The sequence below is a fragment of the Mus caroli genome, unplaced genomic scaffold (assembly GCF_978045245.1).
Source record: "Mus caroli unplaced genomic scaffold, Mus_caroli_1 scaffold_5, whole genome shotgun sequence".
NCBI lineage: Eukaryota > Metazoa > Chordata > Mammalia > Rodentia > Muridae > Mus > Mus caroli.
The window spans coordinates 59,176,456-59,203,781 of record NW_028227260.1 but is presented as its reverse complement, the minus strand read 5'-3'; the positions used below and the strand labels follow the sequence as shown (position 1 = coordinate 59,203,781).

The 27,326-nt window shown below is 38.0% G+C and overlaps 1 protein-coding gene across 1 annotated transcript in view; it reads left to right on the top strand.

Moving 5' to 3' along the window:
• LOC147004606 (transmembrane protein 182-like) overlaps nucleotides 1-27,326 on the top strand; it is a 129,152-nt gene that overhangs the window by 33,012 nt on the left and 68,814 nt on the right. Inside the window, exon 3 of the mRNA XM_085837622.1 lies at nucleotides 14,329-14,427. Within this exon, the coding sequence (XP_085693748.1) occupies nucleotides 14,329-14,427 (99 nt within the window). The remainder of the gene's footprint in view (nucleotides 1-14,328; nucleotides 14,428-27,326) is intronic.

The window sequence follows — 27,326 nt, the reverse complement described above, 5'->3', positions numbered from 1 at the left end:
CAAGCTCTTCAGTTCCTATTGTCTTCTTTAGAAGAATATTGATTTGTGAGATTGTTCTATCATATATATAGTGTGTATCACTATATATATATAGTGTATCACTATATATATATAGTATCACTATATATATAGTGTATCACTATATATATATATATATATATATATATATATATATATAGTGTGTGTGTGTGTGTATATTCATTGAATTTTGGTATAGTATAGATTTTATCTTTTTTAAAAATGAGATTATAACATAATTGCATGACTTCTTTCTTCCCTTTACTCCATTCTAACATTTCCTTTTACCTATGACTCCCACACACTCTTTCAAATTCATGGCCTCATTTAAAAAAATATGTTATACAAATGTATGTGTGATTGTGTATGTGTGTATGCATGTGTGCATGTGTAGTCCTTGTACATAAGTACAACCTGTTCTGTCCATATAATGTTACTTGTATTTTTATATTGTCAGGAGGGACCATTTGGCATTGGATATGAAATTTGTGTGTACTTCCCTGAGGAAGGCTGTTTCTTCAGCTTTTACATTCTTTAGATACCTGTAGTTCTTTGTGTAGGCTTGAGGCTTTTCTGAGATTTTCCTCTTTCTTATTAACATGCCTATTGGTGCCTTCTTTTTTCTGGTCATGCTTAAGTAGCCATGTTAGTAAGATTTTATGGGCATAGCTTCTGACATTTCTAGGAGACCCAATCTAACAATAAACTCCTTGTTCTTCTAGTTTCTACAATCTTTCTGCCTCCTCTTCCATAATTATTTGAGTAGCATGTGTGGCAGTTGTTTTGTGGATGATTCAGTTTCAACTGAATCATCCACAAATCTTCTTTGTGGTTGGTTGTAATTTTCTGCAATGATCTCCATATATTACAAGTATAGTTCTCATGATGAGAATTGAGGACATATTGTTGGGTATAAGGGCAAATATTTAGAACGTAGTTAAGAAAAACCCTGACTTAGTAAATTGGTGGTAGTAGATTTTCTCTAAGATCCATGACCTCACTAGCTATAGGAAGCTGGCTTAGTTTCCAGTATCAAGCATAATTTCCCTGTTGTTGAGGATGTCTTAAGTCCACTTAGAGAACTGTTGGTTATCACCAGTGTCTGCACACTACAACTCCATCTGAAGCAGGATATGTCATTCTGGCTATTGTTTTCATGTGGTTCATGGGTAGGACTGTTGGCTACTTCCCTCCTTCTGGTGCTTAGTACTCAGGGAGGAGGCGGCTTTCAGGTCAGGTGCATCTTGGGCCTTCTGGGCTTAGTGCAATGGTGTCTTTAAAAAATATTGACTTATCTTTCACATCTGGGATGAGGGGAGGGCAACCAAAGGCAATGACAATAGTCTGTAGTGTTTTGGCAGTCTATTGGACAACCCTGACCAACCACACAAAGGAATGTTTCTCAGCATGCATTGGTTTTTATACAGTTCACTTTTTGAGGTAAAATGTTTCTGCTTATAAGTATCTCCTTTAGTCATTTATCTACTTGCTATAGTTCATAAATTTACCCTTTTTAAACTAACAACCACCATTGCTTCACTTTTCTTTGGTTTAATTCTATATCAGATGCTTTATTTGTTATCACATCATCATATGCATACATATTCTTATTAAATGAACATAAATCTATTTGATACTAATTAGTCCCTTTTATTTTTATTCCTCATGGTAGATTACATTTTATCAGTGGTTTTGAGCTTTATATTTTTTGATACATAAGTTAGATTGATATAGTTGACATGTAATGCCTATAAATCAAACCTAATGAGGGTACACTATGCTAAATGGAGTTGGAATAGACTTGTCAAAGGACAGACACTGAAATGTCTTGCTGTTAACAACATACATTTTTAAACCATAGATAAATCTTAATTCTTCTCTTGATGCAAATTATAAAATCATTTGATGTAGCAAATTAATTTAATATTCACAAAGTAGTAATAATCAGTTCAATTGGAATTCTTTGGTAATTTTAAGTGGAGACAAATGTCTACTTATTATAAAGTATTACTGTTAACTAGAAAACACTTAAAGATAAGTGGTCACTCCATTAACATATCTAACATTCTCAGTATATCATTAATCATGACAAGACACTGGTATTAGCATTGATATAATGACATTTCCATTATAATACCATGGTTTTTCATGGACTTCTAGAATCAGAGAACATTACTATTTGAGAAGCCCATAGACATTTTCTGTTATAACTTCCTACTTGATTGATGTATGACTCTCCTCAATAATATGTTGACAAGTAGCCATCAAATCTATTCTCCAATACTTCCATAGAAGATGGTTTAGATTCTTTCACCATGCATCTTATTATAATAGCTGACAGTTAATATTATAGCCTTAGTTTTCTGAACAGAAATCAATCTTACTGACACTTCTGTCCTCATACTGTGTTTCACAGCTTCATAACTGAGTTACTTGTCAAGGAAGTCACTAATCAGTGTTATCATATGCTTCTCCTCATTCTCACCCTACCATGTATTCTAATTCTTCAGTATCTTAATTTCATTCCATTGTCTGTAGCAATTTTATTCTCATTCTGTTATTGATTGAGACATCTTTAGGGAGAGTGAGCTGTCTATCCTTAAAATCTCTCAAATACCAAAGTATCTCATATATGACTTCAGGCTTTATTAAGGGGATGCAGCTATACTCCTGTTCTGTTTGTGCAACTTCAAATGACATTAATTCTTAAGTTTGCTTAACACAAATGTTTATATAGCCCATGGTCAATTCCATAAGGTACCTTACTATTAAATTACTGGATTTTTCCATGTGTTTTTGTGATTCTGTGTGGTACACCTGGCATTATTTTTCTGTACTTAAATGCATATCTTAAATTATTATTTTTTTAATTTTGAGAATTTCAATAAAGACTGATATTTTTTCAATTGGATTTTTTTAAAAAAGCTAACAGCACATTAACAGTGCCTGCACATGTTTTTGTACCAGCCCCTTTAAGTGTATATTATGGTTTCCAGTTTGGTCTTTTTATGGAGTTCTAGAGTGTGCAAATGAGTGAGTCTCTGACCCTTTTGCCATGTTTTTGCCTCTTTTCCTTCTGTTTACAGTTAACTTTGAAAAATAATTGAAAATGCTTATATTTATCCATATTAAATTTCATCGTGCTAGGTACAATGAATTCTTGGGATCTTTTGACATCATGATTCTCCCATCTTATTTATGGACCATATTGAACATTCAAGCAGCTAATTCATTTCAACAGAATTCGGTATGTCTAGTGAGTTATGGTTTTCAAGGGATTCTCATAGTCTTTTGTTTTACATTTTAAAGCTTATTCTCAAATAAAAGCAGAAGGGTTATTAGTCAACACCATCTTTTTCGCTCCCACAGGTTATGTCCAGAAAGGTGTTTCTAGGGGCTAACAGCTGTTTGCAGGTCAGAAATGTGAACTTCAGTGCCTGGTTTCCTGCTGAAAACACAGACTGGGATCTTAACTGTCCATAAGACTTCTGCACCAAGCCACACAGGTTACTTTGGTTTTCTGGCCATGTGTGTTACACTGTCAGGTTTTGTCTATTGGATATTTTCTTTTTTTTTAATTTTTAATATTTTTATTACATATTTTCCTCAATTACATTTCCAATGCTATCCCAAAAGTCCCCCATAGCGCCCCCCACTTCCCTACCCACCCATTCCCATTCTTTTGTCCCTGGCATTCCCCTGTACTGGGGCATATAAAGTTTGCAAGTCCAATGGGCCTCTCTTTCCAGTGATGGCCAACTAGGCCATCTTTTGATACATATGCAGCTAGAGACAAGAGCTCCGGGGTACTGGTTATTACATCATGTTGTTCCAACAATAGGGTTGCAGATCCATTTAGCTCCTTGGGTACTTTCTCTAGCTTCTCCATTGGGAGCCCTGTGATACATCCAATAGCTGACTGTGAGCATCCACTCCTGTGTTTGCTAGGCCCCAGCATCATCTCACAAGAGACAGCTATATTTGGGTCCTTTCAGCAAAATCTTGCTAGTGTATGCAATGGTGTCAGCGTTTAGAAGCTGATTATGGGATGGATCCCTGGATACGGCAGTCTCTAAATGGTCCATCCTTTCTTCACAGCTCAAAACTTTGTCTCTGTAACTCCTTCCATGGGTGTTTTGTTCCCAATTCTAAGAAGGGGCACAGTGTCCACATTTTGCTCTTCATTCTTCTTGAGTTTCATGCGTTTAGCAAATTGTATCTTATATCTTGGGTATCCTACATTTTGGGCTAATATCCACTTATCAGTGAATACATATTGTGTGAGTTCTTTTGTGATTGTGTTACCTCACTCAAGATGATGCCCTCCAGGTCCATCCATTTGGCTAGGAATTTCATAAATTCATTCTTTTAATAGCTGAGTAGTACTCCATTGTGTAAATGTACCATAATTTCTGTATCCATTCCTCTGTTGAGGGACATCTGGGTTCTTTCCAGCTTCTGGCTATTATAAATAGGGCTGCTATGAACATAGTGGAGCATGTGTCCTTTTTACCGGATGGGACATCTTCTGGATATATGCCCAGGAGAGGTATTGCTGGATCCTCCCGTAGTACTATGTCCAATTTTCTGAGGAACCACCAGACTGAGTTCCAGAGTGGTTGTACAAGCTTGCAATCCCACCAACAATGAAGGAGTGTTCCTCTTTCTCCACATCCTCGCCAGAATCTGCTGTCACCTGAGTTTTTTATCTTAGCCATTCTTACTGGTGTGAGGTGGAATCTCAGGGTTGTTTTGATTTGCATTTCCCTGATGATTAAGGATGTTGAACATTTTTTCAGGTGCTTCTCTGCCATTCGGTATTCCTCAGGTGAGAATTCTTTGTTCAGTTCTGAGCCCCATTTTTTAATGGGGTTATTTGACTTTCTGGAGTCCACATTCGTGAGTTCTTTATATATATTGGATATTAGTCCCTTATCTGATTTAGGATAGGTGAAGATCCTTTCCCAATCTGTTGGTGGTTTTTTTGTCTTATTGATGGTGTCTTTTGCCTTGCAGAAGCTTTGCAGTTTCATGAGGTCCCACTTGTCAATTCTCGATCTTACAGCACAAGCCATTGCTGTTCTATTTAGGAATTTTTCCCCTGTGCCCATATCTTCAAGGCTTTTCCCGACTTTCTCCTCTATAAGTTTCAGTGTCTCTGGTTTTATGTGAAGTTCCTTGATCCACTTATACTTGACCTTAGTACAAGGAGATAGGAATGGATCATTTCACATTCTTCTACATGATAACAACCAGTTGTGCCAGCAACATTTGTTGAAAATGCTGTCTTTCTTCCACTGGATGTTTTTAGCTTCCTTGTCAAAGATCAAGTGACCGTAGGTGTGTGGGTTCATTTCTGGGTCTTCAATTCTATTCCATTGGTCTATTTGTCTGTCACTATACCAGTACCATGCAGTTTTTATCACAATTGCTCTGTAGTAAAGCTTTAGGTCCGGCATGGTGATTCCACCAGAGGTTCTTTTATCCTTGAGAAGAGTTTTTGCTATCCTAGGTTTTTTGTTATTCCAGATGAATTTGCAGATTGCACTTTCTAATTCGTTGAAGAATTGAGTTGGAATTTTGATGGGGATTGCATTGAATCTGTAGATTGCTTTTGGCAAGATAGCCATTTTTACAATGTTGATCCTGCCAATCCATGAGCATGGGAGATCTTTCCATCTTCTGAGATCTTCTTTAATTTCTTTCTTCAGAGAATTGAAGTTTTTATTATACAGATCTTTCACTTCCTTAGTTAGAGTCACACCAAGATATTTTATATTATTTGTGACTATTGAGAAGGGTGTTGTTTCCCTAATTTCTTTCTCAGCCTGTTTATTCTTTGTGTAGAGAAAGGCCATTGATTTGTTTGAGTTAATTTTATATCCAGCTACTTCACCGAAGCTGTTTATCAGGTTTAGGTGTTCTCTGGTGGAATTTTTAGGGTCACTTATATATACTATCATATCATCTGCAAAAAGTGATATTTTGACTTCATCTTTTCCAATTTGTTTGATCTCCTTTTGTTGTCGAATTGCTCTGGCTAGGACTTCAAGTACAATGTTAAATAGGTATGGAGAAAGTGGACAGCCTTGTCTAGTCCCTGATTTTAGAGGGATTGCTTCAAGCTTCTCACCATTTACTTTAATGTTGGCTACTGGTTTGCTGTAGATTGCTTTTATCATGTTCAGGTATGGGCCTTGAATTCCTGATCTTTCCAAGACTTTTATCATGAATGGGTGTTGGATCTTGTCAAATGCTTTTTCCGCATCTAACGAGATGACTATGTGGTTTTTGTCTTTGATTTTGTTTATATACTGGATTACGTTGATGGATTTCCGTATATTGAACCATCCCTGCATCCCTGGGATGAAACCTACTTGGTCAGGATGGATGATTGTTTTGATGTGTTCTTGGATTTGGTTAGCAAGAACTTTATTGAGGATTTTTGCATCAATATTCCTAAGGGATATTGGTCTGAAGTTTTCTATCTTTGTTGGGTCTTTTTGTGGTTTAGGTATCAGAGTAATTGTGGCTTCATAGAATGAGTTGGGTAGAGTACCTTCTGTTTCTATTTTGTGGAATAGTTTGTGAAGAACTGGGATTAGATCTTCTTTGAAGGTCTGATAGAACTCTGCACTAAACCCATCTGGTCCTGGGCTTTTTTTTAGTTGGGAGACTATTAATGACTGCTTCTATTTCTTTGGGGGATATAGGGCTGCTTAGATCATTAACCTGATCTTGATTCACCTTTGGTACCTGGAATCTGTCTAGGAACTTCTCCATTTCATCCAGGTTCTCCAGTTTTGTTGAGTATAGCCTTTGGTAGAAGGATCTGATGGTGTTTTGGATGTCTTCAGGATCTGTTGTTATGTCTCCTTTTTCATTTCTGATTTTTTTAATTAGGATGCTTTCCCTGTGCCCTCTAGTGAGTCTGGCTAAGGGTTTATCTATTTTGTTGATTTTCTCAAAGAACCAGCTCCTTGATTGGTTGATTCTTTGAATAGTTCTTCTTGTTTCCACTTGGTTGATTTCGCCCCTGAGTTTGATTATTTCCTGCCTTCTACTCCTCTTGGGTGAATTTGCTTCCTTTTGTTCTAGTGCTTTTAGGTGTGTTGTCAAGCTGCTAATGTGTGCTCTCTCTAGTTTCCTTTTGGTGGCACTCAGAGCTATGAGTTTTCCTCTTAGAAATGCTTTCCTTGCGTCCCATAAGTTTGGGTATGTTGTGGCTTCATTTTCATTCAACTCTAAAAAGTCCTTAATTTCTTTCTTTATTCCTTCCTTGACCATGGTATCATTGAGAAGAGTGTTGTTCAGTTTCCACGTGAATGGCTTTCTATTATTTATTTTGCTATTGAAGATCAGCCTTAGTCCATGGTGATCTGATAGGATGCATGGGACAATTTCAATATTTTTGTATCTGTTGAGGCCTGTTTTGTGACCAATTATGTGGTCAATTTTGGAGAAGGTACCATGAGGTGCTGAGAAGAAGGTATATCCTTTTGTTTTGGGATAGTATGTTCTGTAGATATCTGCCAGATCCATTTGATTCATAACTTCTGTTAGTTTCACTGTGTCCCTGTTTAGTTTCTGTTTCCATGATCTGTCCATTGGTGAAAGTGGTGTGTTGAAGTCTCCCACTATTATTGTATGAGGTGCAATGTGTGCTTTGAGATTTACTAAAGTTTCTTTAATGAATGTGGCTGCCTTTGTATTTGGAGCATAGATATTCAGGATTGATAGTTCCTCTTGGAGGATTTTACCTTTGATGAGTATGAAGTGTCCCTCCATGTCTTTTTTAATGACTTTGGGTTGGAAGTCAATCTTATCAGATATTAGAATGGCTACTCCAGCTTGTTTCTTCCTACCATTTGCTTGGAAAATTGTTTTCCAGCCTTTCATTCTGAGGTAGTGTCTATCTTTTTCTCTGAGATGAGTTTCCTGTAAGCAGCAAAATGTTGGGTCTTGTTTGTGTAGCCAGTTTGTTATTCTATGTCTTTTTATTGGGGAGTTGAGTCCATTGATATTAAGAGATATTAAGGAAAAGTAATTGTTGTTTTCTGTTATTTTTGTTGTTAAAGTTGGCATTCTGTTCTTGTGGCTGTCTTCTTTTAGGTTTCTTGAGGGATTACCTTCTTGTTGTTTCTAGGGCGCGTTTCCTGTCCTGGTATTGGTTTTTTTCTGTTATTATCCTTTGAAGGGCTGGATTCATGGAGAGATAATGTGTGAATTTGGTTTTGTTTTGGAATACTTTGGTTTCTCCATCTATGTTAATTGAGAGTTTGGCTGGGTATAGTAGCCTGGGCTGGAATTTGTGTTTTTTTTAGTGTCTGTATAACATCTGTCCAGGATCTTCTGGCTTTCATAGTCTCTGGTGAAAAATATGGTGTAATTCTGATTGACTTGCCTTTATATGTTACTTGGCCTTTTTCTCTTACTGCTTTTAGTATTCTATCTTTATTTAGAGCATTTGTTGTTCTGATTATTATGTGTTGGTAGGTCTTTCTTTTCTGGTCCAGTCTATTTGGAGTTATGTAGGCTTCTTGTATGTTCATGGGCATCTCTTTCTTTAGATTTGGAAAGTTTTCTTCTATAATTTTGTTGAAGATATGTGCTGGTCCTTTGAGTTGAAAATCTTCATTCTCATCCACTCCTATTATCCGTAGGTTTGGTCTTCTCATTGTGTCCTGGATTTCCTGGATGTTTTGAGTTAGGATCTTTTTGCGTTTTCCATTTTCCTTGATTGTTGTGCTGATGTTCTCTATGGAATCTTCTGCACCTGAGATTCTATCTTCCATCTCTTGTATTCTGTTGCTGATGCTCACATCTATGGTTCCAGATTTCTTTCCTAGGGTTTCTATCTCCAGTGTTGCCTCATTTTGGGTTTTCTTTATTGTGTCTACTTCCCTTTTTAGGTCTAGTATGGTTTTGTTCATTTCCATCATCTGTTTGGATGTGTTTTCCTGTTTTTCTTTAAGGACTTCTACCTGTTTGATTATGTTATCCTGTTTTTCCTTAAGGATTTGTAACTCTTTAGCAGTGTTCTCCTGCAATTCTTTAAGGGATTTTTGTGCTTCCTCTTTCATGTCTTCTACCTGTTTACCAGTGTTCCTTTGTATTTCTTTAACTGTGTTATTAAAGTCCTTTTTGATGTCCTCTACCATCATCATGAGATATGCTTTTAGATCCGTGTCTAGCTTTTCCAGTGTGTTGGGGTGCCCTGGACTGGGAGAAGTGGTAGTGCTGGGTTCTGATGATGGTGAGTGGTCTTGGTTTCTGTTAGTAAGATTATTATGTTTACCTTTCGCCATCTGGTAATCTCTGGGGTTAGTTGTTGTCGTTGTCACTGTTTAAAGATTGGAGCAGAAGCTGTGTTCCACTCACCAGAAGTCTCAAAATCCTGTGGCGGGGGTCGTGGGTAGCTGGCAGGTGTCAGCTGACCCTGTGCTCTAGCTACCCCGGTGCTGTTCAGGCCAGAAGAGGCCTGTGGCCCTACTCAGGCCGGTTTTCTGTTTCCCTAACTAATGCAGTCTCAGGTCCCGTGCGCAATTGGATTGGAGCAGAAGCTGTGTTCTACTCACCAGAAGTCTTAAGATCCTGTGGTGGGTGTTGTGGGTAGCTGGTGAGTGTCAGCCAACCCTGCGCCCTAGCTACCCCAGTGCTTTTCTGACCGGAAGAGGCTTGTGGCCCTACTCAGGCCGGATTTCTGCCTGCCCAACCAAAGCAGTCTCAGGTCCTGCGTGATTGGACTGGAGTAGAAGCTGTGTTCCACTCAGCAGAAGCCTCAAAATCCTGTGGCGGGGGTCGTGGGTAGCTGGTGGGTGTCAGCCGACCCTGCGCTCTAGCTACCCCAGTGCTGTTCAGCGGATATTTTCTTTATTACATATCAAATGTTATCCCCTTTCCTGGTCCCCCTGAAACCCCTTATCCCATCACCCCTCCCCCCTGCTTCTATGATGGTATTCCTTCACCCACCCATGCAATCCTGCCTACCTGCCCTCGAATTCCCCTACACTGTAGCATCAAACCTTTACAGGACAAAGGTCCTCTCCTCCCATTGATGCCCAACAAGGTCATTCTCAGCTTCATATGCAGCTGGAGCCATGAGTCCTACCATGTGTACTCCTTGGTTGGTGGTTTAGTCTCTGGGAGCTCTGGGGGACCTGGTTGGTTTATACTGTTCTTCCTATGGGGTTACAAATCCCTTCAGCTCCTTCAGTCCTTTCTCTAACTCCTCCATTGGGAACCCTGTGCTCAGTCCAATGGTTGGCTGGCAGCAACTGCCTCTGTATTTGTCAGACTCTTAGGAGACAGCCATATCAGGCTCCTGTCAGCATGCACTTCTGGGCATCCACAATAGTGTCTGGGTTTGGTGACTGTATTTGGGATGAATCCCCAGGTGGGGCAATCTCTGTATCGCTTTTCCTTCAGTCTCTGCTCCAACTGTTGTCTCTGTATTTGTTCCCATGCATATTTTGTTACCATTTCTAATAAGGACCAAAGCACCCACACTTTTGTCTTCTTTCTTCTTGATCTTCATGTGGTTTGTGAATTGTATCTTGGGTATCCCAAGCTTTGGGGCTAATATCCACTTATCAGTGATTACATAGCATGTGTGTGCTTTTGTGAGAGTTATGTCATTCAGGATGATATTGTCTAGGTCCACCCATTTGCCTAAGAATTTAAGGAATTCATTGTTTTTAATAGCTGAGTAGTACTTCATTGTGTAAATGCACCACATTTTTTTGTATCCATTCCTCTGTTGAAGGGTATCTAGTTTCTTTAAAGCTTCTGGATGTTATAAATAAGACTGCTGTGAACATAAAGGAGAATGTGTCCTTGTTATATTTTGGAATATCTTCGGGCTATATTCCCAGGAGTGGTATAGCTGGGTCCTCAGGTAATACTATGTCTAATTTTCTATGTCCAATTTACTAAGTGCAGAGTAGTTGTACCAGCTTACAATCTCACCAACAATGGAGGAGGAGTATTCTTTCTCCACATCCTCACCAGCAGCTGCTGTCACCTGAGTTGTTTTTTGTTTGTTTGTTTGTTTTTTAATCTTAGCCATTCTGACTGGTGTGAGGTGGAATCTTAGGGTTGTTTTGATTTGTATTTCCCTTATGATTAAGGATGTTGAACATTTCTTTAGGGTGCTTCTCTAACATTTGATATTCCTTAGTTGAAAACTGTTTGTTTAGCTCTGTACTCCATTTTTAATATATTTTTTTTTGGTTCTCTAGAGTCTAACTTCTTGAGTTCTTTGTATATATTGGATATTAGCCCTCTATCTGATGTAGGGTTGATAAAGATCTTTTCCCAATCTGTTGGTTGCCATTTTGTCCTATTGACAGTGTCCTTTTCCTTACAGAAACTTTGCAATTTTATGAGGTCCCATTTTTCAACACTTAATCTTATAGTATAAGCCATTGGTGCTCTGTTAAATAAATTTTACCCTGTGCCCATCTATTCTAGGCTCTTCCACACTTTCTCTTCTACTAGTTTCAGTGTATCTGGTTTTATATGGAGGTCCTTGATCCACTTGACCTTAAGCTTTGTACAATGATATAAGAATGGATCAATTTTCATTCTTCTGCGTGCTGACCTCCAGTTGATACAGCACCATTTGTTGAAAATGCTGTCTTTTTTCCACTGGATGTCTTTTGCTCTTTTGTCAATTATCAAGTGACTATAGATATGTGAGTTCATTTCTGGGTCTTCAATTCTATTCCATTCATTATCCTGCCTGTCACTGTACTAACATCATACAGGCTTTTTTTCCCCACTATTGCTCTGCTATACAGCTTGAGGTCAGGGATGGTGATTCCACCAGAAGTTCTTTTATTGTTGGAATATTTTTTGCTATCCCGTTTTTTGTTTGTTTGTTTGTTTTGTTTTTTGTTTTGTTATTCCAACTTAATTTACAAATTGCTCTTTATAGCTCTGTGAAGAACTGAGTTGAATTTTGATGGGGATTGCACTGAATCTGTAGATTTTTTTTTTTTTACAAGATGGCCATTTTGACTATATTAATCCTGCCAATCAATAAGCATGGGTGATCTTTCCAGCTTCTGAGATCTTCTTTGGCTTCTTTCTTCACTTCTTCACTTACCGATTCTAAGAACACACCAAAATGATTATTCAACATAATCAAATAGGCTTCATCCCAGTGATGCAGGGATGGTTCAATACATGGAAATCCTTCAATGTAATCCACTATATAAACAAACTCAAATCAGGAATTGAAGGCCCATACTTAAACATAGTGAAACCAATGTAAAGAAAACCAGTAGCCAACATCAAAATTAATGGAGAGAAACTTGAAGCAATCCCACTAAAATCAGGGAATGGACAAGGCTACCCGTTTTCTTACTATCTACTCAATATAGTACTTGAACTTCTAACTAGTGCAATTAGACAACCAAAGGAGGTCAAAGGGATACAACTTGGAAAGGAAGGTGTCAAAATATCACTATTTGCAGATGATATGATAGTGTACTTAAGTGACCCCAAAAATTCCACCAGAGAACTTCTAAACCAGATTTTTAAAAAAAGTGAAGTAGCTGGATATAAAATTAACTCAAATCAGTGGCCTTTCTCTACACAAAGGTTAAACAGGCTGAGGAAGAGGAAATGACACCCTTCACAATAGTCACAAATAATATAAAATAAATTGGTGTGACTCTAACCAACAAGTGAAAGATCTCATAGCCTTTTTAATTTGCCTAGTTTCTTAGTTGGATAGTACAATGAAAATTTTGTCATTATGATGTATTAGCAAAACTGGGACCATGTTTTTTTTTTCTGTAATGTACTTTGAAAATATAATATTTTATTAATTCTTGAAAATTTCAACACTGTATTATAATCATTTCCACCCCTACTCTTCCCCTAACTCCTTCCAGATTCATTTCTCACTTATCCATCTCCTCCCAACTTTGTATCATTTTTGTTTCTTTAATAATTTACTGGGTGCAATTGTAATGCTAATGTACTAATACATGGGGAGCCATATACTTCAGTGTGGTCAGGCTAGACAGGTCTGGTTTGCTCATGAACTCACAGCAGGTATGGCTGCCTGAACAAGACCTTAACAATACACTTTTTTTGAGAGTAGACATATTTTTACTTCTCTATTGCTAAAATTTATGTTCCTTTAAAAAACCCAGAATGTTGTGGATAGCCCTGGGGCTAATTATATTTGATGTTAATTCTGTTCTCCTGTGATTGGTTGTAAACAAAGAATGAGTCAGCACTCAGGTGATTTCCTGAAGACCTGCTTCCCACCTTAATTTGTAAAATAAAGGAGAGCTGATGATTGGGCAGATAAAAGGGAAGGTGGAGCTGAAGAGGGGGGAAAGAGAAGAGAAAACTAGAAGAGGGAGAGGTCACAGGAGAGGAGGAAGAAAAAGAAAAGCGGAGCAGGAGCACATGGTCTGGAGAAATCGAAAGTTCAAAGGGGTCTTATAGAGATGGAAGATGGTAGTATAGTAGTAGATCTGCCCAATCTAGGCGCACAGCATGTATTCTTATTAATTTTGTTGTGTTTTCATTGCCAGGGCATATTTGGGAGGAGATTTACCGCAACACCACAATTGCTCCTATCTAATGGAAATGCAGGGACAAAGCATGGAACAGAGACAGAAGGAAAGGCATCTAGAGACCACCCCAATCTTTCTGTTTTCTCTCATTCGCCATGTTTATACCCTAGGTCCTATCCAGAATGTTCTTTGTCCTGTGATACTTAGAAGATGAGCCGATTCTTTTCTTTTGAGGTCAAAATCAAATTTTACAGCTTCCAGAATTCCTTGTTTTAAATTCAAATTTCATCTTAGTCAGGTTGCATGACATCCATGGTACATTTTATATCCCTTGAAAAGATTCCAGTTAATTATGGTGTCTTGGTTGTGTGTTTCTATCTGCATTTAAATTATAGTTTCTTAAAGCTGAAGTCTTAATAACCACAGTAACATTTACCGTAGGCTTTTAAAATGTATGTTGTGTGTCATGTGACCATTTTAAGTTAAATTCAACACTTATGACATGTCAGTGGTACCAATGCTCTAAGGAACACTGAAGATTTAAGATATTTGAATTCCAATTTCTACTGTTCATAAGTGAGCCCATGTATGCATATTATATTCATTTCTGTACCCTAGTGGAATTATCTAGAAATAAAAGTATTTCATACTATTTATTTTAATTTCATCAAATATTTTTTAAAAATTTCTATATATGTAGATGATCAGAATTTAATTTGAAAGGTATTAGAATAAAAAATAAGATGTCCTGCTTTTCCTTTTTTGCCTTCAGTGAATCAGCCTCATCCTAAGCGCTGTATTCATGGATATCTCTTTCCAATGCAAATTGCTGTTGGACCTTTCTCACACCCATCTTTTGATGCAACAGCAGGTGAGTTTTGAAACACATTCCTACACATTGATGTGTGCACTTAATAAGAACTTTTGAAGGATTATTTAAATCAATGTTGTATGCTAGATTATATATTAAGTTGGTTATCTCTGTTTTTTTCCAGATACAAAATAGTTCTTACTTAGCAATTTCTATCTATATATCTTACTGGTTTTAAGTGAAGAGAAAACATAAGGGTACAGATAATTACTATCTTCTTGGTATACCATGTAAACTTCAGTGTAAATGTTTGAGTTTTTTACTCAAATTAATCAATATATTAGATATCACTAGTTCCATTTTATACATTATGAAAATGATGCATACAACTTTTGGAAATAGAACCATAGTATTCAGAATTTTAAAAATTTAAAACATGTAATATTCATTTTCTGTAATAAATGATATAGAATGAAAAGAAACACAAATGTCTCTGTAAAAACTAGTACCTTCTATATTTAAAACCAAATTATTATTATTCTCAAACATATTCTACTATTCCAACTGTCTAAATATACCCTTCCTCAAAGGCTTATTTTTTCTTTCTCTCTTTTCTTTTTTAAAATGTAAAGCCAAAACTAATATGAGATAAAATATATGACATTTAGCTTTCGGGACCCAAGTTATCTTCTTCAGGATTCTATAGATTCTAATTAGTGATTCACTTATTTGTATGTGTCTGGGGCTAATCATTTAGTACTAGGTTTTCATCCATGACAAAATAAAACAAAACAAAACAAAGCAAAAACCAAACTGCGTCCCATTCCCTCAGCAACCATTGTCAGATTGAGCACCAGCAACTCTTCTTTTGGAAGGGTCTTGTGAAATTAAACCTCCCTCACATCGACATGTCAATTGGTATTATTTGGGGGGGGGGATTTTCATGTGGCCATGTTGTTGGGATTTATGGGAGAACCATTCCTATCTTGTCTAGAAAAAAATATCATGCTCTTCCAAAATTTCTTTTTTTTAAAAATTTTAATATTTTTTTTATTACGTATTTTCCTCAATTACATTTCCAATGCTTTCACAAAAGTCCCCCATACCCCCCCCCACTTCCCTACCCACACATTCCCATTCTTTTGGCCCTGGCATTCCCCTGTATTGGGGCATATAAAGTTTGCAAGTCCAATGGGCCTCACTTTCCAGTGATGGCCGACTAGGCCATCTTTCGATACATATGCAGCTAGAGACAAGAGCTCCGGGGTACTGGTTAGTTCATCATGTTGTTCCCCCTATAGGGTTGCAGATCCCTTTAACTCCTTGGGTACTTTCTCTAGCTTCTCCATTGGGAGCCCTGTGATACATCCAATAGCTGACTGTGAGCATCCACTTCTGTGTTTGCTAGGCCCCAGCATAGTCTCACAAGAGACAGCTATATCTGGGTACTTACAGCAAAATCTTGATAGTGTATGCAATGGTGTCAGCATTTGGAAGCTGATTATGGGATGGATCCCTGGATATGGCAGTCTCTAGATGGTCCATCTTTTCATCACAGCTCCAAACTTTGTCTGTGTAACTCCTTCCATGGGTGTTTTGTTCCCAATTCTAAGAAGGGGCACAGTGTCCACACTTTGGTCTTGATTCTTCTTGAGTTTCATGCGTTTAGCAAATTGTATCTTATATCTTGGGTATCCTAAGTTTTGGGCTAATATCCACTTATCAGTGAATACATATTGTGTGAGATCCTTTGTGATTGTGTTACCTCACTCAAGATGATGCCCTCCAGGTACATCCATTTGGCTAGGAATTTCATAAATTCATTCTTTTTAATAGCTGAGTAGTACTCCATTGTGTAAATGCACCATAATTTCTGTATCCATTCCTCTGTTGAGGGGCATCTGGGTTCTTTCCAGCTTCTGGCTATTATAAATAAGGCTGCTATGAACATAGTGGAGCATGTGTCCCTCTTTCCAGTTGGGACATCTTCTGGATATATGCCCAGGAGAGGTATTGCTGGATCCTCCCGTAGTACTATGTCCAATCTTCTGAGGAACCGCCAGACTGATTTCCAGAGTGGTTGTACAAGCTTGCAATCCCACCAAAAATGGAGGAATGTTCCTCCCTCTCCACATCCTCGCCAGCATCTGCTGTCACCTGAATTTTTGATCTTAGCCATTCTGACTGGTGTGAGGTGGAATCTCAGGGTTGTTTTGATTTGCATTTCCCTGATGATTAAGGATGTTGAACATTTTTTCAGGTGCTTCTCTGCCATTCCGTATTCCTCAGGTGAGAATTCTCTGTTCAGTTCTGAGCCCCATTTTTTAATGGGGTTATTTGATTTTCTGGAGTCCACCTTCTTGAGTTCTTTATATATATTGGATATTAGTCCCTTATCTGATTTAGGATAGGTAAAGATCCTTTTCCAATCTGTTGGTGTTTTTTTCTGTCTTATTGATGGTGTCTTTTGCCTTGCAGAAGCTTTGCAGTTTTATGAGGTCCAACTTGACAATTTTCGATCTTACAGCACAAGCCATTGCTGTTCTATTCAAGAATTTTTCCCCTGTGATCATATCTTCAAGGTTTTTCCCGACTTTCTTCTCTATAAGTTTCAGTGTTTCTGGTTTGATGTGAAGTTCCTTGATCCACTTAGACTTGACCTTAGTACAAGGAGATAGGAATGGATCAATTCCCATTCTTCTACATGATAACAACCAGTTGTGCCAGGACCATTTGTTGAAAATGCTGTCTTTCTTACACTGGATGGTTTTAGCTCCCTTGTCGAAGATCAAGTGACCATAGGTGTGTGGGTTCATTTCTGGGTCTTCAATTCTATTCCATTGGTCTATTTGTCTGTCACTATACCAGTACCACGCAGTTTTTATCACAATTGCTCTGTAGTAAAGCTTTAGGTCCGGCATGTTGATTCCACCAGAGGTTCTTTTATCCTTGAGAAGAGTTTTTGTTATCCTAGGTTTTTTGTTATTCCAGATGAATTTGCAGATTGCACTTTCTAATTCGTTGAAGAATTGAGTTGGAATTTTGATGGGGATTGCATTGAATCTGTAGATTGCTTTTGGCAAGATAGCCATTTTTAAAATGTTGATCTGGCCAATCCATGAGCATGGGAGATCTTTCCATCTTCTGAGATCTTCTATAATTTCTTTCTTCAGAGAATTGAAGTTTTTATTATACAGATCTTTCACTTCCTTAGTTAGAGTCACGCCAAGATATTTTATATTATTTGTGACTATTGAGAAGGGTGTTGTTTCCCTAATTTCTTTCTCAGCCTGTTTATTCTTTGTGTAGAGAAAGGCCATTGATTTGTTTGAGTTAATTTTATATCCAGCTACTTCACCGAAGTTGTTTATCAGGTTTAGGAGTTCTCTGGTGGAATTTTTAGGGTCATTTAGGTGTGTTGTCAAGCTGCAAATGTGTGCTCTCTCTAGTTTCTTTTTGGAGGGACTCAGAGCTATGAGTTTTCCTCTTAGAAATGCTTTCATTGCATCCTATAAGTTTGGGTATGTTGTGGCTTCATTTTCATTCAACTCTAAAAAGTCCTTAATTTCTTTCTTTATTCCTTCCTTGACCACGGTATCATTGAGAAGAGTGTTGTTCAGTTTCCACGTGAATGTTGGCTTTCTATTATTTATTGTGTAATTGAAGATCAGCCTTAGTCCATGGTGATCTGATAGGATGCATGGGACAATTTCAATATTTTTGTATCTGTTGAGGCCTTTTTTGTGACCAATTATGTGGTCAATTTTGGAGAAGGTACCATGAGGTGCTGAGAAGAAGGTATATCCTTTTGTTTTAGGATAGTATGTTCTGTAGATATCTGCCAGATCCATTTGATTCATAACTTCTGTTAGTTTCATTATTTCCCTGTTATTTTTTGTTTCCATGATCTGTCCATTGGTGAAAGTGATGTGTTGAAGTCTCCCACTATTATTGTGTGAGGTGCAATATGTGCTTTGAGCTTTACTAAAGTTTCTTTAATGAATGTGGCTGCCTTTGTATTTGGAGCAGAAATATTCAGAATTGATAGTTCCTCTTGGAGGATTTTACCTTTGATGAGTATGAAGTGCCCCTCCCTGTCTTGGTTGATGACTTTGGGTTGGAAGTCAATCTTATCAGATATTAGAATGGCTACTCCAGCTTGTTTCTTCCTACCATTTGCTTGGAAAATTGTTTTCCAGCCTTTCATTCTGAGGTAGTGTCTATCTTTTTCTCTGAGATGAGTTTCCTTTTAGCAGCAAAATGTTGGGTCTTGTTTGTGTAGCTCGTTTGTTAGTCTATGTCTTCTTATTGGGGAGTTGAGTCCATTGATATTAAGAGATATTAAGGAAAAGTAATTGTTGCTTCCTGTTATTTTTGTTGTTAAAGTTGGCATTCTGTTCTTGTGGCTGTCCTCTTTTGGGTTTGTTGTGGGATTACCTTCTTGTTTTTTCTAGGGTGTGGTTCCTGTCCTTGTATTGTTTTTTTTTTTTTTTTTTTCTGTTATTATCCTTTGAAGGGCTGGATTCGTGGAAAGATAATGTGTGAATTTGGTTTTGTCGTGGAATACTTTGGTTTCTCCATCTATGGTAATTGAGAGTTTGGCTGGGTATAGTAGCCTGGGCTGGAATTTGTGTTCTTTTAGTGTCTGTATAACATCTGTCCAGGCCCTTCTGGCTTTCATAGTCTCTGGTGAAAAGTCTGGTGTAATTCTGATAGTCTTGCCTTTACATGTTACTTGACCTTTTTCTCTTACTGCTTTTAGTATTCTATGTTTATTTAGTCCATTTGTTGTTCTGATTATTATGTGTCGGGAGGTGTTTCTTTTCTGGTCCAGTCTATTTGGAATTCTGTAGGCTTCTTGTATGTTCATGGGCATGTCATTCTTTAGATTTGGGAAGTTTTCTTCTATAATTTTTTTGAAGATGTTTGCTGGTCCTTTGAGTTGAAAATCTTCATTCTCATCCACTCCTATTATCCGTAGGTTTGGTCTTCTCATTGTGTCCTGGATTTCCTGGATGTTTTGAGTTAGGATCTTTTTGCATTTTCCATTTTCCTTGATTTTTGTGCCGATGTTCTCTATGGAATCTTCTGCACCTGAGATTCTCTCTTCTATCTCTTGTATTCTGTTGCTGATGCTCGCATCTATGGTTCCAGATTTCTTTCCTAGGGTTTCTATCTCAAGCGTTGCCTCACTTTGGGTATTCTTTATTGTGTCTACTTCCCTTTTTAGGTCTTGGATGGTTTTATTCAATTCCATCACCTGTTTGGTTGTGTTTTCCTGCAGTTCTTTAAGGGATTTTTGTGTTTCCTCTTTAATGTCTTCTACCTGTTTGGTTATATTTTCCTGCAATTCTTTAAGGGATTTTTGTGCTTCCTCTTTAATGTCTTCTACTTGTTTAGCAGTGTTCTCCTGTATTTCTTTAAGTGATTTATTAAAGTCCTTCTTGATATCCTCTACCATCATCATGAGATATGCTTTTAAATCCAGGTCTAGCTTTCCAGGTGTTTTGGGGTGCCCTGGACTGGGCGAAGTGGGAGTGCTAGGTTCTGATGATGGTGAGTGGTCTTGGTTTCTGTTAGTAAGATTCTTATGTTTACCTTTCACCATCTGGTAATCTCTGGAGTTCGTTGTTATAGTTGTCTCTGTTTAGGGATTGTTCTTCTGGCGATTTTGATTAACATCTATCAGCCAACTTGGGAGACAGGCTCTCTCCTCTGAGTTTCAGTGGTTAGAGCACTCTCTGCTGGCAAGCTCTCCTCTTACAGGGAAGGTGCACAGATATCTGGTGTTTGGACCTCCTCCTGGCAGAAGAAGAAGGCCCAAAACAGGACCTTTCCCCGATGCTGTGTTGCTTTGGCAGGTCACAGAAGCTGTCAGCTTCTGTGGTGCACACTCTCACCTGTGCAGAGTAAGTTCCTAAGTTAGGCGGAGTCCTGGAACCAAGATCAAGCTCCCTGTTCCTGTGGCAGAGGGCTCCCATGCAGGGCGGACCCCCGTCCTCCGGCTGGGAGGGTGCTGGATGTCTGTGGCCCCAAAAGGATGCTGCCTCAGCGGCTCTGTGGCTCCCGCCTGTCCCAGAAGCTGTCTGCCTCTGTGGTGCCCACTCTTACCTGTACAGACTAAGTTCTTAAGTTCAGTGGAGCCCCGGAACCAAGATGGCACTCCCTGCTCCTGAGGCAGAGGGCTCCCATGCAGGCTCTTCCAAAATTTCTGTGCCCTCATTTGTGATGTTCCTTGACATATAGGGAGTGTGTTTTAGATGTTAAGTTTTGGGCTGGGCACCCTACAGATACTGTATATTTGGATTTTGACTGGTTGTATATCTCTTCTCTCTTCAGTAGTCTTCCTCTGGTTAAGAAAGCTTTTTTTTTTTTTTTTTTTTTTTTTAATGATGCTGAGAGCTGTGTTTATCTATGGGTATAAAGATATATATTTAAATGGCTTTTGAAAACTATATTTTTTTAGCACTCTGGCTATAGTAGGTTTTCCTCTAGTTGGCCGGGTAAACAGTACCAGACATGGGTTACCTCCAACTGAGTGGGATTTGGGTCCAATTACACAGCTCTTGCCTGTCTGAGAGACCAAGTTTTCGCTGGTGCCCCATTGGGGGATATTTGGCTGTCTTGTCAGTTTTGTGGTTCTCAGGCTTTATACATGGATGGCTTTATAAACTTTTCTGCCTTAGGAGATTATATAACAACTTGTGACTAAGAGTTAGTCCTCATAGAAGAGAATTCTAGGTTAGTATCAGCTTGATTTATTTGTTCTCTGACCAAAGTGTGTTGTGTTTTCAACAATAGGACCATACTTTCTCTCTTAGTTATTTTTCTATTGAAGTGATAAAATGTTATGATCAAGCTAATTTTAAAAAGCAAGAGTTTATTAGGCTTATTGTCCACATTTTTAGAGTTTACAAAGGTAGATTAAAGATATATTAACTGGAACAGACAACTGGAGGCTGACATCTTAAACTACAAGCATAATGCAGAAAGATTTAATTAGAAATAAAGTATTTTAATTCCCTGATCCTGCCTCCAATGATATACTTATTCCATAAAAGATCATACTTCCTAATACTCCTCAAACAAGACCACTAGCTTCTGGACCAACTATTCAAATGTCTAATACTGTGGGATACTTTTCTCATTTAAATGTTCATTTTTTTTTTTTTATTCTTGCAGGCAGCCAAGAGCAATGGCAATAAACTATATGTTTTGAGAGTCCATTGTCAGAGTGTGAGATAACTGCATTAAATCCACACACAGACACACACACACACACACACACACACACACATACACACACACACACACGTGTGTGTGTGTGCACTAAATGTGTGTATTTAAGTAAAATTGGAAAATATTTGGTTTCTTCATTGTTTTTCCAAGCATCCTCATTCTTAGTGATTTTCAAAACTACTCTTTACTTCTGCAACTGTGTTTTCCTCCCTCCCAAGTTAAGTTATCCCTTCTTTTTCCTGCCTTTTCTTCTCATAGTACCCATACTTTTCTATTTCCTTTGTAGAGCTCCTGCTCATTCCACTCTTCAGGCTTCTAGCACTACAGGCTATACCCCAAAACCAAAGATTCAGATTTGGAATCCACAAAAAGGCATACAAGCATAAATTCTCTTTCTGGGTTTGCTTTACTTCAGACAGTATGATATTTTTCCACTTACATCTACTTACTTACAAATGTAAAGATTTCATTTTTTTATTAGTTTTTATTAGATATTTTCTTCCTTTACATTTCCAATGCTGTCCCCAAAATCTCCTATACCTCTCCCCTGCCATGCTTCCCAACCACCCACTACCAATTCCTGGCCCTGGCATTCCACTGTACTGGGGCATATGATCTTTGCAAGACCAAGGGCCTATCCTCCCATTGATGGCCTACTAGTCCATCTTCTGATACATATGCAGCTAGAGACACAAGCTCAGGGGGTCCTGGTTAGTTCATATTGTTGTTCCTCCTATAGGGTTGCAGACCCCTTCAACTCCTTGGGTACTTTCTCTAGCTCTTTCATTAGGGGCCCTGTGTTCCATCCAACAGATGACTGTGAGCATCCACTTCTGTATTTGTCAGGCACTGGCATAGCTTCACAATGGAGAGCTATATCAGGGTCCTTTCAGCAAAATCTTGCTGATATATGCAATAGTGTCTGGGTTTGGTGGTTGTATATGGGATGGATCTCCAGGTGGCACAGTCAGTGAATGGTCCTTCATTCCATCTCAGTTCCAAACTTTGTCTCTGTAACTCCTTCCATGGATATTTTTCCCCATTCTAAGAAGGAGTGAAGTATCCACACTTTGGTGTAAGCCACCTGCGGCTACACATACTGGGTTCCAGAGTGGGAGGCCAGAGCTGTATGGTAGAGAACGATGAGAGAAATAATGGAGGATAAGACATGTTTCTGTTCAAGGCCCCCAAAGTTTACTAAGAGCATGTGCTTTATGGGGGGAGGCCCATCGCCCCTGCCAATCCATTCTTCGTGCCTGGAGCCAGCCTATAGGTGACATGCAGGATAGGATAGGCCAAATATCAATATTCTACAATAACCAATTTAATTGCTTTTTGGAACAAGGAACAGACACTTTGTCAAGTTTTAAAGACACACTTTTTTGCTATAGTTTTTCTAAAATATATAAATTTATCTTATAATTCTTTATTAGTACCACAGCAGGCTCATAATAGGATGTTAAAACTTTACTTTGAGGTGAAGAAAGATGATTATACATTAATGTTTTCTCTTGCCAAAGAATTGTTCTGGGCACATTTAATAACCATAACTAAAATAAACAGCTAATATTTAATTACAATTGATTATAATTGATAACAATTATAAAAGCTTCCTTTATTTTCTGGAAAGCATTTTGTTCTTTACCAGTTAATATGTGTCTCTCAAGACAACATCCAACAAAGTTTTAAGTCACTTTAAGACCTTAAGGTGAGGTCTTAGCCAATTAACATCTCCTGAAAGCTTTTGAAAATAAAATTTTGAAGCAAATCAATTTCTCTTTCTTAGATTTTCTGTACCACGATTTTCTAGTATAACTAAAACCCTAAATATTATAAAGATATTGTCTCTGAATCTTTTCTGGAGCAACAACTACTCCCCAGAACTTTAAAGCTCATTGTGTGAGAGCAAAGATTTGAAGTAAACTTCCCTTTAGAGGCATTAGCTAATATCATACTTTCCACTGAAGAAACAATATACACTGACAGATTTAAACTTTTAGCTTCTTTTATTGAAGCAGAGACAATAAAACTTTTTCTTACATAATGTAAAGCTATATTAGCCATACCTAGAGGCAAATTTTTCCAGTGATCACCAGTTCACTAGAAGCAAACCCTTTACAATTATCAGGATGCAAAGGAAAAAACAAACTTTTCAATCTATAATAATTTTATATGAAGTAGGCAAGCCAGATTGTAATGTCTTTATAAGTTCTACAGCCTGATTGACCTTTTATAAATCCTGAATATAAACTTTATTTAAAACAACATCTGGATAGATCTGTAGCAATGTTCTTTTAGCTAAAAAGTAATTCCCCTAAAGGTAGGCAAGAACTTCTCTAGGCACTGTTTTCAAAACAAAAGAAAGCCACACAAGCCCCACTGAGGCTGCTCTGAACTTTGTATGGCTGTATGGCCACAGAGAGATCTATTAGTGCTCTCATAAGATGATTACTCTTGGAATAATCTTATTACAGTATATAGGTGAATTAAAGATCTTAAATTTGTAATCAAACTGCAAGTTGCAGTCAATGGAACATTGGCAATTTTAACCATAATTTTTAAGCTTTTTTTGTAACGTTAGAATATTTCTACAACTTTGGGAATGTAAAACCCAATTTTAAACAATTTATTATCTTAAAATTTAATACCAGAAATATCACTGTAATGTTACAAAGTTTGGCTGCCAATTTATACATATGAATGCATGACAGTGCAATTTTTTAAAAAAATATTTTTATTAGGTATTTTTCTCAATTACATTTCCAATGCTATCCCCAAAGTCTCCCATACCCTCCCAACCACTCCCCTACCTACCCACTCCCACTTTTTGGCCCTGGCGTTCCGCTGTACTGGGTCATATAAAGTTTGCATAACCAATGGGCCTCTCTTTCCAGTAATGGCCGACTAGGTCATCTTTTGATACATATGCGGCTAGAGACAAGAGCTCCTGGGTACTGGTTAGTTCATATTGTTGTTCCACCTATAGGGTTGCAGATCCCTTTAGCTCCTTGGGTACTTTCTCTAGCTCCTCCATTGGGGGCCCTGTGATCCATCCAATAGCTGACTGTGAGCATCCACTTCTGTGTTTGCTAGGCCCTGGCCTAGTCTCACAAGAGACAGCTATATCAGGGTCCTTTCAGCAAAATCTTGCTAGTGTATGCAATGGTGTCAGCGTTTAGAAGCTGCTTATGGGATGGATCCCTGGAAACGGCAGTCTCTAAATGGTCCATCCTTTCATCACAGCTACGAACTTTGTCTCTGTAACTCCTTCCATGGGTGTTTTGTTCCCAATTCTAAGAAGGTGCACAGTGTCCACACTTTGGTCTTCATTCTTCTTGAGTTTCATGCGTTTATCAAATTGTATCTTATATCTTGGGTATCCTAAGTTTTGGGCTAATATCCACTTATCAGTGAATACATATTGTGTGAGTTCTTTTGTGATTGTGTTACTTCACTCAAGATGATGCCCTCCAGGTCAATCCATTTGTCTAGGAATTTCATAAATCCATTCTTTTTAATAGCTGAGTAGTACTCCATTGTGTAAATGTACCACATTTTTTGTAACCATTCCTCTGTTCAGGGGCATCTGAGTTCTTTCGAGTTTCTGGCTATTATAAATAAGGCTGCTATGAACATAGTGGAGCATGTATCTTATTACCAGTTGGAGCATCTTCTGGATATATGCCCAGGAGAGGTATTGCAGGATCCTCCAATAGTACTATGTCCAATTTTCTGAGGAACCAGCAGACTGATTTCCTGAGAGGTTGTACAAGCTTGCAATCCCACCAAAAATGGAGAAGTGTTCCTCTTTCTCCACATCCTCACCAGTATCTGCTGTCACCTGAATTTTTGATCTTAGCCATTCTGACTGGTTTGAGATGGAATCTCAGGGTTGTTTTGATTTGCTTTTCCCTGATGATTAAGGATGCTGAATATTTTTTCAAGGTGCTTCTCAGCCATTCGGTATTCCTCAGGTGAGAATTCTTTGTTTAGCTCTGAGCCCCACTTTTAAATGGGGTTATTTGATTTTCTGGAGTACACCTTCTTGAGTTCTTTATATATATATTGGATATTAGTCCCCTATCTGATTTAGGATAGGTAAAGATCCTTTCCCAATCTGTTGGTGGCCTTTTTGTCTTATTGATGGTGTCTTTTACATTACAGAAACTTTGAAGTTTTATGAAGTACCATTTGGCAATTCGCGATCTTACAGCACAAGCCATTGCTGTTCTATTCAGGAATATTCCCCCTGTGCCCATGTCTTCGAGGCTTTTCGCCACTTTCTCCTCTATAAGTTTCAGTGTCTCTGTTTTTATGTGGAATTCCTTGATCCACTTATATTTGACCTTAGTACAAGGAGATAGGAATGGATCAATTCGCATTCTTCTACATGATAACCACCAGTTGTGCCAGCACCATTTGTTGAAAATGCTGACTTTTTTCTACTGGATGGTTTTAGCTCCCTTGTCAAAGATCGAGTGACCATAGGTGGGTGGGTTCATTTCTGGGTCTTCAATTCTATTCCATTGCTTTACTTGTCTGTTGCTATACCAGTACCATGCAGTTTGTATCACAATTGCTCTGTAGTACAGCTTTAGGTCATGGTGATTCTACCAGATAATCTTTTATCCTAGGAAAGATTTTTTTGTTATCCTAGGTTTTTTGTTATTCCAGATGAATTTGCAGATTGCTCTTTCTAATTCGTTGAAGAATTGAGGTGGAATTTTGATGGAGATTGCATTGAATCTGTAGATTGCTTTTACCAAGATAGCCATTTTTACAATGTTGATCCTCCCAATCCAAGAATATGGGAGATCTTTCCATCTTCTGAGATCTTCTTTAATTTCTTTATTCAGAGACTTGAAGTTCTTATTATACAGAACTTTCACTTCCTTAGTTAAAGTCACACCAAGGTATTTCATATTATTTGTGACTATTGAGAAGGGTGTTGTTTCCCTAATTTCTTTTTCAGCCTGTTTATTCTTTGTGTAGAGAAAGGCCATTGACTTATTTGAGTTAATTTTATATCCAGCTACTCACTGAAGCTGTTTATCAGGTTTAGGAGTTCTCTCGTGGAATTTTTAGGTTCACTTATATATACTATCATATCATCTGCAACAAGTGATATTTTGACTTCTTCCTTTCCAATTTGTATCCCCTTGATCTCCTTATGTTGTCAAATTGCTCTGGCTAGGATTTCGAGTACAATGATGAATAGGTAGGGAGAAAGTGGGCAGCCTTGTCTAGTCCCTGTGTTTAGTGGGATTGCTTCCAGCTTTTCACCTTTTACTTTGATGTTGGCTACTGGTTTGCTGTAGATTACTTTTTATCATGTTTAGCTATGGGCCTTGAATTCCGGATCTTTCCAAGACTTTTATCATGAATGGGTGTTGGATTTTGTCAAATGCTTTCTCTGCATCTTAGTAGATAATCATGTGGTTTTTGTCTTTGAGTTTATTTATATAATGGATTACGTTGATGTATTTCCGGAATTTAAACCATCCCTGCATCCCTGGAATGAAACCTACTTGGTCAGGATGGATGATTGTTTTAATGTGTTCTTGGATTCGGTTTGGGAGAATTTTATTGAGTATTTTTGCATCGATATTCATAAGGAAAATTGGTCTGAAGTTCTCTATCTTTGTTGCATCTTTCTGTGGTTTAGGTATCAGAGTGTTTGTGGCATCAGAGAATGAGTTGGGTAGAGTACCTTCTACTTC